The sequence below is a fragment of the Mastacembelus armatus genome, chromosome 24 (assembly GCF_900324485.2).
Source record: "Mastacembelus armatus chromosome 24, fMasArm1.2, whole genome shotgun sequence".
NCBI lineage: Eukaryota > Metazoa > Chordata > Actinopteri > Synbranchiformes > Mastacembelidae > Mastacembelus > Mastacembelus armatus.
This window is the reverse complement of record NC_046656.1, coordinates 11,747,561-11,764,368: the sequence shown is the minus strand read 5'-3', so window position 1 is coordinate 11,764,368 and position 16,808 is coordinate 11,747,561. Positions and strand designations below refer to the sequence as shown.

The 16,808-nt window shown below is 39.0% G+C and overlaps 1 protein-coding gene across 4 annotated transcripts in view; it reads right to left on the bottom strand.

Moving 5' to 3' along the window:
• nbas (NBAS subunit of NRZ tethering complex) overlaps positions 1–16,808 on the bottom strand; it is a 146,092-nt gene that overhangs the window by 97,401 nt on the left and 31,883 nt on the right. For all 4 annotated transcript variants that reach the window (XM_026319344.2, XM_026319342.2, XM_026319345.2 and 1 more), the window contains exons 19-26: positions 15,327–15,405; positions 13,074–13,178; positions 12,378–12,514; positions 9,476–9,562; positions 7,111–7,264; positions 3,082–3,267; positions 2,053–2,226; positions 1,581–1,714 (exon numbers count right to left, since the gene is read on the bottom strand). In XM_026319344.2, coding sequence (XP_026175129.1) covers positions 1,581–1,714; positions 2,053–2,226; positions 3,082–3,267; positions 7,111–7,264; positions 9,476–9,562; positions 12,378–12,514; positions 13,074–13,178; positions 15,327–15,405 — 1,056 coding nt within the window. The remainder of the gene's footprint in view (positions 1–1,580; positions 1,715–2,052; positions 2,227–3,081; positions 3,268–7,110; positions 7,265–9,475; positions 9,563–12,377; positions 12,515–13,073; positions 13,179–15,326; positions 15,406–16,808) is intronic.

Sequence of the window (16,808 nt, the reverse complement as noted above, 5' to 3'; positions counted from 1 at the left end):
GCATTGCTAAATCCAAACACTGCAGAAAGCCTGTCTGGCAAAGTAAAATGATTAGTATGAAACTCATTACAGTGCTGACTTAGAAAGAATGTATTACATGCAGTCAGGTATTTTTAATACCATGTTTTAAGTAGTTAAACTCAATTGCCAAAACTCAGTATTAAATGGTAATACATCTTAAACCCCCTGAATATTTCAGTCTGTGCAGTGGCACATTTATTTTTGACTACAGAATGCACAAGATATATTTGATACAGTGATATTAGTGAAAGAAATACTGCAACATCTTATTCTGTAAATGTGTTCAGAGAGATAAATTGCACTTTGTCTCCTGAATTGAATCAGAACGTTCAAAACATTTTACCGAATGTCCACCGCTGCTCCTGTGTCTGCTATCTCTTCCATGCTTGTCACTTAGAAGCTCTTTATCATTCTGAGCACTTCATAAGAATGTGAAGAAGAACAGGATTGGTGCTCTCACTCATTCTGTATGAATTTTCTACCGTGTAGCTGTGCACCTAACAAGGTTTCCTCCAGCACTCCAGATATTCTGTTCATAAAATGCTGGTTGCTGACTTTCGTTTAAAAAAAAAAAAAAAACATCAATCAAGTAATCACATATTTGCAATTCAGGAGAATTGACCCTGAAAATATTATGTCTGTGTAGTAGTAGGTTAACACTGCATTAGAGATAGCTCCACACAGCCATTATACTGTCAACAGTATGGCAAAAACAAAATGATTAACTGTTGATTTGAAGAAATTAAGAAAATGAATGCAAGAGTGAAATCTTAAAAATGGCACCCACCTATATTTGCAATGAAATGATTCACTTTAGCACCTTGGTTAAAAGTGTTAAATTTCATTTTTACTGTTGCTTTTTTCCTCTCATTTCTTTATTATCACTCTCTCCTTCAGACGCACTGCATACACAAATAGCCTCACGAGAGACTTAAAGGACAGGTCCTCTTGCCGTATGAAACAAAATCAGAAAAGATGGAGGGGAGAGACAAACAGAGCAATAGTAGGAGGAAAGAAATATTGTAAAGACTGTAGCTAGGGTAACTGAGGACCCCTTTGAGTCAGATTTAAGCATGAAATGGTGAGGAAGAAACGGAAAAGAAAAGTGCAAAGGGAAGGCAATAGACACAGAGGGGGTAGTTAGGTTTACTGATAGGTCCAAAGAGTGAGGCAAAAAGGGAAAGGTAGAAGGAAAGGAAAGAGGTGAGGGGTTGGATGAAAGTGTTCCTGCTGATGAGATAACAGTGGACTGCTTTATCATCTTTAAATCATGATTTTAAAAAGAATCAGAAAAAAATATTGACTGTATATGTGTGTAGCCTTATTTTTCTATACTTGCAGTGACCTAAAACTTGCCTTCAATGTAGAAAAGGAATTATGAGCCCCACAAAGTAAATCATGTAACTTTAGGGTGATGACTGGGTTAAGGTTAGGGTAAGGTTTAGGTATGTAGTTGGTTGGGATACCTGGTTAAATTGGAAATGAATGAGAATCAATGGAAAAGACCCCTAAAGAACATAAAAAAGGATGTGTGTGTTTGTGTGTGTGTGTAATCTGACCCGTAGCCCCTCTGAGGCAGACACTCCAGGATGTCATAACAGAGGCTGAGCTGGTCATCTCTCTCGCAGCTGTAGATGCACTCAAGGGCAACTGCCATCAGCTGGTCTGGATCCCCGATGATCTTCTGCTGGCACTGGAGGAGAGGAGACAGGAGGTCAGTATGTGTATATCAAGGTGTAACTAACCCTGTTTCATCATAGAAAACACAATGAGGTAGTGCATCAATTTAAGTATATTATTCCCTTTGGGTGTTAATATTTTTCTGATAACAAGGAGACCTGTCCTTGGCTGTGCCCTTATGGGGTTTCATTATAACATTTATAGTCTAGGTCTATGACACTGGCCCTGACATAGCACAAACAGCCAGAGGTGAAACATGAGTGTACAGTGTGCTTTGATATCCCTCCATTTAATGGCAGCCATGTGTGACGCCCACTACCTTTGTGTTTGTGTGCGCGCGCAGATACTTACATCGGGTTTGGAGTACTGAAAGATGATGAGGGGCAGGGTGAGGTCTTGCTGGGCCAAGTTGACCAGGTATTCTCTGAGAAGAGACTTAGCAGCACCCTCTTTGTGTCCCTCACATCGGTGCAGGAACGGCACCATCCACTGAAGGGCATCTTTCACATAGCGCTTGGTACTGGACTGGTGTTCAAGAAACATTTAATGAAAGTTACATTTCATTCAGCACACGAACATGTAGGAGAATCAACACATATATGTTTTAGGACATTACCAAGTACTTAAAACTGCACTGACATCAAAGCATGCCATGCAATTAAACCTGAACTTGAACTCTAATGGCTATAGTACGTTGGTTATGCTGTGATTTGTGTGGATGCATGTCAAGTTTATGCAGAGCCTCGACCCACTATGTGATATATACAGTAGACAGCAGCATCCACAAGAAAAATGAGATTCAAAAACATTCCGATGCTAAGTGCAAATTTGCACACCCACACGTTTTACTTTGCTGTACTGTGTCTCTGATAAGACACAGGCAAAGAGGGAGATTTAATCTAGGCAAGTTTGGTAAACATTCACAGATACAAACACACACTCACAGTGCCTAGAGGGAGTACCAGTCAAACAGCATGTGTTAGTGCAATCAACAACATTTGCTGGCTCCCCGCCTGTATGGCAGATCCTAATGGCAGTGGTCCTTACAGGCTAAAGCTGGCAGTTATTAGCTACAATTTAGAGGACAGCTCATATTACGTTCTCTAAGGTGACTTGTAACTGTAGTACCTGCTACAGAGAAGCTTTGATAGCTCTCTTGCTGGTATTAGATAAAAAGTTTGTGTTGTCAGGGATTTCAACAATTAAAAAGAAATGATTTACTAAAGAACTGCTTGCAAACAATCTAATCAGACTTCCTTTGCTAATTTTATGAAGAATATGAATTCTCAACTCACCGCTGATTCCAAAACATTATGGAAAAGGTCTACCAGTGGAAACGTGAAATGTAAAAAGTTAAAAGGCACAAATGATGCCACTTACATTTTTCATGAGCAGGCGGAGCTTGTCAATGTCACTTAGCTGCTGCAGATCTTTAAGTGTCAGACTCAGTTCACATGATGTCTCATATACAAGTGTTTCTATGGTGACCAAGTCATCACACAAGAGCTCCAGGCCTGGGATCTCCCGCTCCTTCCCCAGACGCACCAATGACAGAGCACAATCCACCTGATGGACAGACAGATTAAGTGTATTTAAAAAAAAAAAAGAAAAATTTACAAACAATTTACCAATTAATATATCTTATAGCTGATGTTGTTACATTTTGACAAAGCAAGGCTAGCTGTTTCTCCTGTTTCCAGTCTTTGCTGACTCCAGCTACACAGTCACCATACAAATGAGGTGTGAGAGTGATATCATCCAACTCTGTTAGAGATTAAAAAAAAAAAAAAAAAAAAAACTGCTAAAATTGTTTTTTTTAAAACATACTACAAAAGGCAGACAATATAACATGTAACACTATATCCTCTACTACCTTGCAGTACATATGCCCTGAAAGAAATCTCATGTGCAATGTGTTTTATGTGAGTTGTTGGATTAACTTGGTCATTACTAAACCTAACTTTCTAACAATCAAGTTTGTACTTATGCAGCACATGAACAGAGATGATTATGTCGTGCTATATCCCTGAAAAGTTGTTGCAGAGGTCACTCAACAGGGGCATAAACCAAAAAAAAAAAAAAAAAAAAAAAAAACAAACAAACCAAAACAATACCACAACCAATCCAAAACAAATAGCTGTCTCTCATCGCTAATATCCAATCATAAGGCTTTGGATCATAAAACAGGGAAGATTTGGGCGTCCTGCTACACTGATCGATAAAACTCCACCCAGAAGAGCAACCAGTCAATATTTGACCACCTATATGCTGGAAGCACACCCAGCCAATCGATGCTCAGCCACCTGTGGATGCTGGCCAATCAATGACAGATGCTGCTGGGTGCCATAGTGATGATTGCATTCTCTCTACCTCTTAGAGGCAAAATGGTTATCGCAGCATCATCTTGTCCACACGCACACACACACACACACACACACACACACACACACACAAACACAGGGTAAGCAACCTTATCATCTTCAGTGTAAAGTATCTCAACACATTTCTTGATAAATAATCACATGACTTCATTTGTAAAATGTACACACACATACAGAGTAAACCTAATTCACATTGAGTCAAAGCTTGAGCAATTAGATAGAACAAGAGAGGGAAGTCTATTGATGTAACTGTGAGTAAAGATCCTCCTCATTCTCACTGTTCCTCCCTCCTCCTCTCTCTGCCTGCTCTCCAGAGAGAGCCCCCAGCTAACCACAGACAATTCAGATGTTAAAATCTCACATATTTTAATTACGACCTAATTTCTATGCCTTCTCCTGATCATTCACTATTTTGTAACACAGCTTGTATCTTCCGGCTCTTTCTCCCTCTGCCCCACCCCAGCAGATTTCACCAGCTCTACTGTTTAATTAGCTGACTCAATTTGATCCTTCAGTGTCTCTCCTACCTGTGCCGTCTCAGTCCTTTCTTTCAAAACTCCATTTTCACATTCTTCCCTGCCATCCTACTCAATATTTTTTCCTTTTTTCTTTTGTCCCACCTCTTAACAGAACTAAGTCACCAAGGCTGGCCTGCATTTGAACTCTGTCTGGCCTTTTTCCTTTTCTGTACATCCATCGCCCCTCTCTGTCTGCTTTTACAAAGCCAACCTCTTATTTTGTGCCATTTTGTTGCCAACAGTGTTTCAGACAACACGTTTTTAATATAATTTATTTCTACCCTTTCACACTCTTATAACTGGTGATTTTCTTTCTCACAGACAGTTCTTGCCATGAAAGTGCTTCCCTTTTTTTTTTTTTTTTTTTTTTTTTTTTTACTTCAGCATCTGTAAGTGCTGTCTCCCCTACTTTATGTGTTTGTAATACACTCTAATCTAACTAGGATTGTTACACTGGACCAGCATTTATTTCCTTTTTTCTTTCTTTTTTAGTGGCAGCTACATTTTCTGCTTTTTTTTTTTTTTCAAACTCATCTCACTCTCTGAGTCATCTTGTCAATCTTCCCATTCAGCTCTTCTTTCGTTGCTGCTCTGTGATTAGTTTAGAACATTGTACCTTCCTCTGATGTTGCTCCTTTTAATCAAACCTCATTTTCCTCCATTAAAACTCTCTCCAAAGCATGAGCATGGCCAGATGAGGGACAGGAGGAGGGTGGAAAGGAGAGGGAACACATGAGATGAAAAGATAGCAGGAAGGAGGGAGAATTTAAAAAAAAAAAAAAAAAAAAAACTTAGCAAATGATGGATCTGTGAAAGAGTGAAAAGGTAAGATGTTAGAGTTAGAGATGATCCAAAGAGGTTCCTGGAGTAATGTATGAGAGCAAAAGGTCTAATTTAAAAAGAACCAGGAAGATAAAGGTGAGAGCGATTGTGATTCCATGATTAACAAAGCTCATCTCAAAAACTATTACATCTTTGTCTGTATTTAGGAAATTATGGCACATTTCGAGTAAGCCATTCCAAAGTTATCCAGCTTAAGTTTTACTTCTTGTGGCACTGGCATTAAGTAGATTTGTGCACAAACATATTTGCTATATATATTCAACTGAACTGTTTATTTAGGTAGTATCTGCAATAAAGTGCGTACTTTCAAAAGATGCATTATTATTAGTTATTTTATATACATATATTTTGTATTTTTGATTGCAGTTTCATTTTCTTCACTAAACTCCTCAGATATAAGACAGGCCCATTCCTTGGAGGGGTAATGAGGAGAGTGTTTAGCTAACTGCTCAATTCAATTTCCACATTGAAAGAGAACAGTATGCACACATTCGGCCCCTCAGTCTCTTTCTTTCCTACTTTCTATTGTGAATGATGAAAGGCACAATTCCCCCGTTGACTTCAAAAATGAGCAATGAACCCCTAAATCTCTTCTACTCCATCCTCCTTACACCAAGTGAAAGGGATGAAATGGCAAAATGAAAGGGGAAAGATATTACTGCACCCTAGTTAGTGCTTTCACAAAGACAAAGAGAGCACTGTGACAAACTTGATCCATCACTGTGAAGGAGGTAAAGAAGGGACACGGCCACGGTGTGGATAACGTGGGTGGAGAGAATGGGCAGCTCCAGCGGTTACATCCCATTACTCCACTAAACAAGTCCTATCAAATCCTATTTTTCAGTTACAGCAACAGAATGAGATGACCGAAGCTTAGGTTACTCTTCATTAGAAGTCCATATGGCAAATATGATAATGACTGTCACAGACAGGATCAAAGTGACCTTGACTGATGGAGGTTAGCAACATCTCTTCTGCAAATCCTAGCTCTTCACATTTTCTACCCCAATCATCCAAAAGAAGTGTGCAGTGGCAATTATCTTCCCAATTTCCAAATGTCTATTAATTCTTTTCTTCTGCTGCCCTGCTGCAAGTTCCCATTACATCAAGCGATCCTGAAAAGGAACTTTAGGAGGGTGTGAAAAATGTTGCACATTAATAGAGAAATTACACCAGTTGGAGCTGGTGTTTATCACTAACAAGGGGCAAACCAACTAATTGTAAGGGTGCAAGTGAGGGCAACAAAATTTCTTCATTATTCCATGCCATTGGTAGTTGCTTGAAAGTCAAAAACGCTGAGGAAAGCTTCTTTGTCGCCATGGCGGCTATCTGTCTGAAGAGAGTACTTCTGTTTCAAACAACTGGAAGATGCAAAGATAACACACAATGTGTTGTGCAAGCACATTTAAGGGCAAAAATATTTGTTGTAGTATGAAAGATCTACAACTATAAAAAAGGCAAAAAGTCAGTTTTTTTTTTTTAGTTCATGCAAAAGTTAGAGAAACAATTTAAGAGCTTGTTCTCTCAACAAGTGCACACTTGGCCAATCGCTGCATGAAGTAGAAAGGTTGGCTTGTAGCTTTTAGTTGTAAAAATGGTCAGACACAGTCACTTTTAACCAGACATTGGAAAGGTGGAACATAATGGTGCCCTAAGAGTGTCTGTACCTGTCTGGAGCAGGCATCGATATCTTGGGCTCTGCTCTGGTACCAGTCGGTCAGCAGAGCGATGGAGGGTGTAGCTGTACGAAACCTCAGCAGCTCTGGAGATTCCTCGTAGAGGAAACTGTCATCAACAAACAGGTTCTGGTCCAGCACCGCTCTGAGACAAACACAGAGAGTAAAGATAGTCAGAAGGTGTTGACAAGCACATTTGTGTGCATGTGTTTCACAGAAGAAATAGCCTGAAAAGCCAAAGCCTGATACAGCGGGTGAAATAAGTATTAACACATCACCATTTTTCTCAGTAAATATATTTCTAAAAGGGGCTATTGACACGAAATTTACACCAGATGTTGGTAACAACCCATGCAATCCACACATGCAAAGAAATCTAACCATGGATGTCCATAAATTAAATGTAATAATGTAAAATGACACCTGGAAAAGAATTGAACACACTTACTGAAATTTATTTAATACTTTGTATAAAGGCATTTGTTGGTAATATTCCAGATGCCTCATGTATGGAGAAACTGGTTGAATGCATTGCTCAGGAGTGTCTTTTATGAACTCCGATCTTCCAAACTTCACCGTTGGTATGTTGTTTTTGGGGTGATGTGCAGTCCCATTTGTCCTCCAAACATGGTGTGTATTAAAGTATCCAAAGAGTTTAATTTTGGTCTCATCTGACCAGATTATATTTTCCCAGTATCTCACAAAGTCTTGTCCAAACATGGTGCAGCTTTAAATGAGCTTCAAAGCTCCAGGTTAAGGCTCCAACAGTGCTCACTGGCACATACAGAAGTTTAGAAATCCTTCTGTAACCAATGACATCAGTATGTTTTACAGCAATAAGGTAGTGAAGATCTTGAGAGAGCTCTTTGCTTTTACCCATCATGAGATGTTTCTTGTGTGACACCTTGGTAATGAGACACCATCTGTTGGGACTGAACCAGCTGATATTAATTTGCACTGACAAGGGGCAGGATTGCTTTCTAATTACTGATTGATTTCAGCTGGTGTCTTGGCTTTCCATGCCTTTTTGCACCTCCCTTTCTTCGTGTATTCAATACTTTATTATACACATTATTACACATAATTTAGACACACCTACGATCTGATTTCTTTGTAAGTGTGGATTGCATGGGTTGTTACCAACATCCGGTGAAAACAATCATGTCAATAGCACCTTTAGAAACATATTTACTGAGAAAAACTGTGAAGTATGACTCTGAAGTAGAAATTTTTATTTTATCCGCTGTATAGCTAATTCTTCTACAGGATGAGGCTCTATTGTTGTGAGTCACACTGTTGGGACATGCAACTATATACTAAATATACTATCTTTAACACTGGGTGTGTGTCCCTTCCTTACAATTGAACATAGACATTGTAATCAATTTTGAGGGAATCCCACATATTCATACCATCCAATGCTTTAACTACTCTCAAGCCCACCAATTGTGTTTTAATCCACAGGTGAAAACAGACCCAAACATGCCATTTACTGTGGTTTGAGAAATTGTTTCTTCAAGTACTACAATGTCCTGTTGTTTTCTTTTAAAAATGAATATGAATATATAAGTGACCCATTTTAAGGATTGACTCACAATGAAAAACCAATGGAAACCAAGGGGATTGTTATCGAAAGCCAGTAAAAAGGTAGAGAGGTCTTGGCACATACAACATGTTTGTTTGTTTTGGCATATTTGTGGAATTTATTGAGGATAACAAAAACTTAGAATATCATAGCTGTATCCTTTCAGTGATTAAATAGTGTTAGAGCAAGGAGGGTTAAGGAAGAAAAGAAAGAGAAGCCAAAACTTAAGAAAAAAAAAAAACAGGAAAAATGAGGATATAACACGACAGAAAAAGTGAAGCATGGGTGACAAAACACGTAATAAAGTCAGCCTTTCACATTGCTGGCATCACTCTAATTCCACACAGTATCAAAACTTCACCCGGCAATTCCTGGCCAAGTATACCACAATAACCAAGTGATGTTATGACTCTACACCAAAGAGCAATAAAAAAAAAAGAGCTTGCTAAATAAAATTGTAAATTACAAGCTGGCCTCCCTGTAGAAGGAGGCAAATGGCATAAATTGGCAGTGCAACAAGATTTGGTATTAGTTTGTTATGGTTCTGCTTAACATTTGGATAATAGGATGTCATGTTTTGTTTCACATAATGATGGTAGTACAGGCATCTGGCCTGCATGGAGCATGAATTTTAACAATTCTACACTGTGAAGGGCTTTATGATGGGTATGGATAGTTTATTATGATACATTCACTCAACTGTTGGGTATTGTAATACTTTGTCTGCAGAGCCATAATGCACTGTGTTTATATCAGGTGTTAACCATTTACCTGCACTCCTCTGTCTCACACCAGTCCATCTCTCTGTGTCTCTGCTCATCCCATGGAATCAACACCAACTCACCTCTGTCATCCAGACTGGGAATACAAAAGAGAAAACCAGAGAAATATACAGAAAGTAGACGACAGAGAGAGAGAAACAGAGAAAGAGAGAGAGAGAGAGAGATACAAAATTGGAACAATAAGTCAGTTTTAGGGAAAGCACACCCAAGTGCAAATATCAGAACCAAACGTAATATCAGAACAAGGACCTATGACTAGCCAGGAGTCAAAAAATAAACCTCGCCACAACACACCTAGCTGCCCCACCTTATAATGGCAACTGGTAAATCAGCAAAGACATTTACTGTTTCAAACTAAACATGGCCATAAACTACAGGAACAGGACTACAGGAGAAGGGAAGAAGTGGGTGTGGCGAGGGGAACAAAAGCACAACAATAAACAACTCAAAGAACTTTTGCAAAGAGTCTGAGTCGTGCCTCGGTTGTAAATAGCAAAGACTTTTATTTTCTAATGTGCTGTATTGTACTAAGCTTTATTTCTTCCTGGTCTCCTTGAGTGTGACAAGTTTGAGGAAAATAAATAGGGAACATACAAGAAAAAAAACTGAAGTGAAGAATGATCCTGTAACCTTGCACGTCATTGCTGACAAGACTCAGACAGCTGCCTTCAGACATATATTTGCACACACAGAAGTATATGAATTAATGCTCACTTACTGAGACAAACTGGGGTAAAAAGAAGCTGTTTTAGCTCTTATACTAGGATTAATTCATTTCTTCGTATTATCTGTATGTCTGTAGATAGAAAAATATGTACTGTTGCTGTAAAACCTAAGGAGAAGAGTGGGGGCTACAAATCATGGTACAGTTAAAGGCCGAGTGCACACATGCTGCAGCAGTTTTTTAACACGGCCATAAATTCTATCCAATCACAAAATACATAGGAAGTGTCCGAGTAGCTGATGTGATTTATGTCAAGACACAAAAGTGTGTCGGAGGGAGTGAACGGGGAGGGGTATATCAGCACTCCACCACAAGTTTGTCCATTAAGATTGGAATTTTAACATTGAGATGACAGAGATCGAACAGTCAGTTCTTCCTCGTAAATGCCCAAAGAAAGTGAACCTCTTTTGCTGTCGTTTTTTTTTTCCCTGTCGTCCCCTAACTCCCCTCTTTCCTCATTAAAGACAGCCAGCTTAGAGGGTAGAAGAGTAAATACTGGTGTGAGTGCTCTGATATCGATGAGAGGAATGAATTATTCCTCACCTGCTCCCCTAATCTACTTCACGTCAGCCTGAGAGAGGCAGGGAAGCAGGGCGGCAGGAAAATGGAGATGCAAGGCAAACATGGAGCTGGCATTTGAGTTTATTGTTACTTCCACTGGGCTGTCCCTTTCAAGCTACGGGCAAAGTTTTCAAAATTAAAAAAAACATTGCAACTATTGTGCATTCTTCCATGCATCTAGAGATCTCCTCACAGACCTTATCAATATTACCAGAGAATATTTTCCCCTTCCAATGAAGCAAGACTTTAGTATATAGTTGCTGAGCATACAGTGAGTGAGCTACAAACAGATGGCCTGAGTCGGTTCCGTCTGCTGCAGTGTAGGAGCGAGCGCTGTTGGAGCAGCAGTTGGTGCTCGCAGGCTGGGAAAAATAGGAAACTGCCCCACAGCAGCAGAGCCATGATGGATGCTTACTGCAGAGCCACAGTCGCATGACCTCCATACAAACTCAGATGTAGCTAATAAAAGGGAGCAGTGGTAGAATGTGTCTGTATGTGTGTGTGTGTGTGTGTGTATGTGCTGTAGTTGGAAACAGTAAAAACTATTATTTCTATATGGTATATGTTTTTCAGCTCATGGCTCCAGGGGAATTTCTTTTACTTGTGTCTTTTTGCAAAAATATACATGTGAATCCATTAAATAGTAGAGAAAACACAAAAAAAGGGTGGAGCAAGGGGAAATGGTGAGGAGTAAAAGAGAAAATCGAGAGAAAACAAAGAGGCTCAGTAATGGCTGGTTGCACTCATCAGTAAATCCAGTCTGTCACCTCTATTAGTGAACCATAAAGGGGTGAGGACTGACACTACAAAACACTCCTCAATCATCTCCTTCTAACACATCCTCTCCAAAAATTCCCTCCCCTTCAGCCTTCTTCTCTCCCATTACCAGAAATAGACTGTGAGATGAAAACTAAAACAAAACTACAAAAGTGAACAGAAAGTTCAAATTTGTATGTAATAATTAACAATGATAATTAAGTCTATTTCTTTCTATTTCTTCTTCTTTTTTTTTTTACTGCTGTGTGTGCCAGTTTTAGCCCTGAAGCTGTGGCTCTGTGTGTGGACATATGTAATGTAAGAATAAGCTTCCTGTGGCGTGAGATAGTGAGAAAGTGCACTCTGAGAGGTATGAGTCCACTTTTAGGTGAACTTTAACTTTTACTGAAAATGGCCTTTTAAGACTGCACTCAGGAAATTCATTACTGGGAAAAAATAGATTTTTTTTAAAAGTACTTTTTAATATTCAGTATCAGTGTGTCCATATCAATACATCTTAATGGATTTTCTCTGTTCCATACTGTAAAGAAACTTCCAGCACCCAGTACATGAGAACAGACAATAATAAATCAAACTGAATCAAAAACAGAGTGCCTGAAGAAACCCACAGGGTGCAATCTGAGTAACTCCTCTTTGACATTTAATTCAATCCAAATATATTGAAATTCTAACAAAAGGTAGCACTTTATATTTAAGTAACTGGTGATACTGTATAGTACCATTCACATACTGTGCTTCAACTTACACTGTTCAGTTCTCACTAAAACGCACAAAAAGTAGATTAAGCCATCTACGCCGTAATGGCTGTGTGTATTTGTGTGTGTCTCACCAGGCTTCAGGCAGTAGGATGGTGTACTCATGTGGAGAGGTGGTTTCTGGGAAGTTGTAAAGGATGGCTAGCCGATGCTGGAGGAGTTCTGCTCCGTGGTATGTGAATAGAATATCCAGAGCCTGCACGTTACTCTCCTGTAGGCCAGAAACACACCCAACAACCCGAAAACTTTTACTAAATCTATTTTAAATGGACCAAAAAACTGCATGGTATGCGATTACACTCTTTAAACAAATAGCATTCAGTAAATGGTACTTGAAAACGAAGTATTTGACACAAACGACCAAATTCTAATGTGATATATTAAAAACAGCTCCGACACTCTTTAGCAGGGAATACAGAGACAACTAACAACTGCACATTTCTATTACTTCATTCACAGTATCAATGAGACAGGCTAAATAACAGAAACTAGCATTTGTATAATGAAGTAGCAGCACAAATTACACCTTCAAAAAAAATGTAAATTAAAATCTCTATGTGTGAACAAAAACTCTAAATTATCTTCACATGGGGGATTTTTGCAGGACTGTTTTCGTAAATATATATATATATATATATATATATATATGAAATAAAATAAGCTGGCAACATGTGTATCACATTAGTGCCAAATGGAGTTGCAGACAGCTAAAATGGAGAGATTAAGATAATTAGTGAGGGACTTTGAAGAAAGTGAGAGTCTGATGTTACCCTTGCGTAGTTTCTTGCTGACAAAACAATATTTTGACTGCGGAACTTCTTGAAGAACACTGCATCGTATTTCTGCTCCGCTGCATGAGGGCCGCCAAGTATCTCCTGGAGAGCGGGAGCAATGGAAAGGGGAAAGAGATGATATGGAAGGATGCAATACAACTGTGGTTTATAAAAAGAAATTTGTGAAGTAGTAGGTTTATCTTTCCAGAGGATATAAAGTCAAACTCAAAGAAAAGAGCGAGTAGATGAAGATGTGACTGCAAATGAATGCACTAAGGCAAAGTCAACAGACCTGTTATTTAACTTTCTAGCATAGAGCTGTCTTGTCCTTTTAGTTAGCGCCATCTGAGAGAGGTATGACAGTGTGTGTGTGTGTGTGTGTGTGTGTGTGTGTTCACACATATGTCAAGAGGGAACATTTGTTGTCCTGGCCTTTGGCTTAGAGGGATTTATATGTGTCTGTGTGTATAAAATCTCTGCAGCATCCTCCATGCCAGTGTGTGTGCGTGCCTCTATGTAGATGTGTGCACAAGGCCGAGTGTGTCTGATGGATAGCCTTTGAATGGGCTGTATGCAGACAGAGTCGGCCCAAGTCGGGGTGATAAAAACCCTAATACCATATTCATAGACAGCCAGAGAAAATGGATTGGGGCAAAAGGAATCTGACGAGTGCTGCAGTTACCATGACAATGTCCAAATAAAGACAGAGACGTTATTCTGTATGAGCTGAATATCTATCAGGGTAAAATCTCATCCCTCCTCTCCAGCATAACAGAAAGCATGGCCATGTTCGTCCGTGATTTATTGTGGATGAGGAGGGTGTGTATGTTAACATTATTCATTGTAAATCTCAAATCCAGTCTGTTAAGCAATTGCCAGTGTCAAAGTTCCACTTTTAGCATTTATCTATCTATCTGTCACTGATAGTTATATACTGTAGGCCTATTATTATTATATTAAACCCATATTTTCTTCTGTCAAAACAGAGCAATTTTGTCCCATAGCAAAAAAAAAAAAACTAAATAACTCTTCCAAAGTATTTACACACTCAACTGCTTCTCCACTTAAATAGTGTGTACAACTTTTCAATATTTCAAAAAACATGAGCGGAGTAGACAGTATCAATAAAAGGCAGATCAGAAAAACTGTTCTGTAGAAGGACTGGGCACTGCCTTAATAAACACATTAACTTGGCTTAAGTCCACATGAAAATGAACAGATAATATGGTCCTTTAGTGACCACGAAACTTAGTATAATTTTAATATTAGTTAATAGTACTTCAAACAATATCTCTTTGCTATGAGGTCTCACAGAAGCAAGCCTAAATCTCATGAGCTCCATTCATAATGAGACATTAGTCTGGAAAACATCCATTCAAACTCCACTGAGCCTGCTCCAAGCTGGACCAATCAACACACTATTAGAAGTAATTTCAGTAATGATGACAAGGAAGAATTTTTCTTATGCTTTTCATCTTAGGACAAACAATCATTAGTTCGGTACCAAATGATCTTTGCCAATGAGTGAAAAGGGGTCTAAACAATGGCCTAAAACATGTCTACATGACATGAATTTCAGCTGCACTTTTCACTTATCCATATCATGTGAGACAGAATGAACACACTTCTATTTTTAGCAACACAGCTCTCTATGTTGCTCACAATTCACCTATTTGTGTTTTTAGCCTTCAACTGTATTTCATTCCATTTTACACACATAGCAAGAGTGTATCTGTGGCTTCTAGTGTAGACACTGACAGAGTACTGAAGCTAGCGCTGTTCCATTGACTTTCACTATGCAGGCGGTGCAGAAAGGCTGTTACAGTAATCTCTAAAATGAATGGACCTGTAAATCCAGCAGGCAAACAGATGACAATCCAATGTGTATCCAGTTGCATGCTCAATGCTCATTTGTCTACCAGGGGACTATGTTGGAGCAGGAAAATTGCAGAAAAACTCCTGCACACAAAAGAAATGTCTAGTCTCTCTTAAGATAATCTTCATTTTTTATTAATCTTTTGCTTAGTAGCTTTTGTTGGTTCACTCATTACGTGATAAGCAACATTATGGTCAGTTGTGTGATAGAAAAGTGAATAATTAAATAAGACATTTAAAGACATCACATTGGAGTGTGTGCAATGGTAATGGGCAGTTTCCATTATATTTTTTATAGACAAAGGATTCATCAAAATGTAATCAGCAAAATAATCCACAGTGAAAACTAGAACAATGGTGAATAGCCGTTGTTACCTCATACGTGGCCAGTCGGTCCAGGTAGGAGAGTAGTTTCTGTCGGCTCCGACACAGCTCCTTCTGTTCCAGAGTCAGCCTAAGCATGTACACACACAAACACACACACATCAGCCACATTTCTGCATAAGCATATGAAAACACTGCAAATAACATAATCCTATGAACCAGAACATGACTTCAAAAATTCAAATTACAATACGTAAATAGTCTTTTCTTCTAATAACAGTCAATTCAAACTTCAAACCTTAGTCTATACGATGCACTTACATGCACTCTAGCTTTAAATTAACTGCAAATTGCCGCTATACAGTATAACCCGCAGAGACATCAGTGACTACAATACCACATAATGCCCTCTAGATCTAATCATTTTCTAAAGGGGAACAAATCAACTCCTTATGACCGCAAGAACCCTGCAGTTGTTATGAATGTGATGCTAGTTGTCAGTGCGGTGAGTGATTGCCCTGTGAGAATCAAATCCATTTTCAATGTCATTTAATCACAACCATAAATAATGTGGATGACCACAAACACCAAGGCACCATGCTATATAGGATCTACCATCAATTTAATCACTCAAGGTATGCCCAAGTGAAAGGAGTTTAAACCACAAGGTTGAAAGCTTCTTGAATGGCCCTCCATTCACACAGTAAAATAAAACAACTTACATACCCTCCAAATCCAGTCCACAAGGAATCAACCTGAGTAGGGAGAATGGAGCCCAAAGCTCCCTCAGGACCTGGCCTGGATCAACTGCACTGTGACTACAGTGAAGCTGACCCCTCTACTGCCGTCTTAATCCCTAATCCCTCATTACAGACTGTGCTATCAGGCCTTATCGAGGTTCCTCTGCACAGACTAACAGAGATTAACACTGGCTCAACACACTCTTTGGCACATCAAAGAGTGGCGGCTTAGCACTTGTACTTGTGGTAATTATTGCTTTGCTTTGCCTCTTCAGAGCAAAGTAAGAAAAGTAAAAATAGAGGAAAGAGGGGTGGCTGGGAATAAGGAAGCAGCAATGAGATGAGGTGTTAGCAAGTTATTTTATGTGTCTTTTGTCCTTGTGGGGTTTTGAATGATGGTGATAAGAAGAAAACATGACAGGATATCTGTCATTCTCAACTGAGGTTTTGATAAACCTCTTCAGTTGCTGCAAGACCTCTGGTTTAGAAGAAGTGTAAAATCCTGAAATGTGTAGTTTTATCCATGCTACCCAAACAGTATATTCTAATAACTTTGATTCCTTGATTTTTCATTTAGTGCCTTCATCTGGTAAAAAATGTAAATGTAAGAACTACATACCTACATGTTAGAGGCAGCTGGATGTTTAATTCAGGTTTACATCTCTTTTTCCCATCCAGGAGTCCAATACAGACCATCCAACTTACTTTTTATTTCTAAAATCCTTGAAAAAGCTGTTTCTAAGCAGCTATGTGACCACTTACACAGGACTATTTGAATATTTTCATTGAGGAT